Here is a 1,664-nt window from a genome sequence, read left to right as displayed (position 1 = left end):
TTTAAATTACAGTTTTTAATAATTTTGTTATGAATTATGAGATTAGTCTTGGATAGATATTTATTATTAAATACTGAGCAACTGTTATTGTTCATTATTTTGAGTAGGTATTTTGTTTGAAATACCTTACATAATTACATGACACATTAATATTTATTTATTTTTACTATACTTACATTTATATGTTATAACTATTATTTATGAATAATATATTTATAAATATTATTAATATTGTCATTTGAAGAAAATAATTAAAATTCTAATATCTTATTAAGTACCAACTTTATATTTGATAATTGAATATTTTTTAATTGATTGGTTTTAAATATGTAGCAAGTATTGATGATGTAAAACTTGAAAACAATGATTACTCTAAGAACGTTGTTTCTGGAAGTAGTAAACATTTATGTTTGGAAGTTTTGACAAAAAATGATGATGGAGATATAAATATGCAAACGTTAGAAAAATCGGGTAAGTAGGAACCTATATTTCATATTTTAATTGTTAAATGTACGAATGTAATGTGAAAATGTATTAAATATTTACAGATTTACAACTTACTGTTGAAAATAAGGAGAGTGTAAGTGATATGATTGATAATGGTGGTGTGAGCATACATATGATGAATGATGACAATGGTGTTAACTGGAGTTTTTTTGAAAAATCAGATTAGAACTATAAATTAAATTAGTTTTAATAAAGAAAATGACAATATGTAAGTCTATTAAATTGATTTATACTTTTGTTTCTTTAGGGTTGGATTTAACCCAAAGATTTTCCTACAGATCGAGGTCATTTTGATGAAAAAAATATAATTCATGCTGATTTGAAAAGAAGTATTGTTTTATATGGCCCATGCAGACCCACCAAAATTGAATTTTCAACTTCTCCAGATGGTAGTGGACATCCACGAAAGTTTTCATCTGAGTTTTATTTTAAAACAGTTAGGTCTGGTGTTCGCATTCCAAGGTTATGGCTCTGCTATTCAGTAGTATTGGATTGTGTGTACTGTGAAACTTGTTGGCTGTTTGCAAGCAGACTTGAACAATTTAAAAACAATTGGATTGTGGGAATAAATGATTGGCATCATATAGGTGAAAAAATAATTGTTCATGAAATTTCAAAACAACATATTCAAGCTGTTGAGCTTAGAAACATATGGTCACAAAACAAAACAATTGATAGTCAGCTAGAAACTCAGATTAATAAAGAGGTATTATTTTGGAAAAATGTTTTAACTCGACTAATAAAAATAATTTTGTTTTTAACGGCTGGAAACACTGCCCTTCGGGGCAATGAAGGAAGTACAAAACAACATTTGTCAGAAGGAAATTTTATGAGAACAGTTAAGTTACTAGCTGATTTTGATCCAATCTTAAGCAAACTCTTAAACGATGAAAAATATAAAATCAAATACTTAAGCTGGCAAATTCAGAATGGAATTATCCAATTGTTATCAACGGAAGTTTGCAAAATAATTATAAATGAAGTAAAAACGTCCAAGTTTTATTCTTTAATAGTAGATTCAACTCAAGATATCACCAAAATTGACCAGCTAAGTGTTACACTTAGGTATGTTGTTGTAAATTATGACCAAAAGTCAATTGAAATTAAGGAATCATTTTTAGGTTTTTTTGAGTTGAAAAAACATGGCGCCATAGATC

General features: G+C 27.2%; 1 protein-coding gene across 1 annotated transcript; it reads left to right on the top strand.

Moving 5' to 3' along the window:
- Window positions 1-705: 705 nt before the first annotated feature.
- On the top strand, window positions 706-1,213 carry LOC115034993 (the record flags this gene model as incomplete). Its single annotated transcript, XM_029492627.1, has 2 exons — window positions 706-715; window positions 774-1,213. Coding segments are annotated over exons 1-2 (450 nt in total), but the record flags the coding sequence as incomplete, so codon positions are not given.
- Between the last annotated feature and the right edge of the window lie 451 nt (window positions 1,214-1,664).

The sequence above is a fragment of the Acyrthosiphon pisum genome, unplaced genomic scaffold (assembly GCF_005508785.2).
Source record: "Acyrthosiphon pisum isolate AL4f unplaced genomic scaffold, pea_aphid_22Mar2018_4r6ur Scaffold_21962;HRSCAF=25426, whole genome shotgun sequence".
Classification (NCBI taxonomy): Eukaryota; Metazoa; Arthropoda; class Insecta; order Hemiptera; family Aphididae; genus Acyrthosiphon; species Acyrthosiphon pisum.
This window is presented reverse-complemented; position numbering and strand designations above follow the sequence as displayed.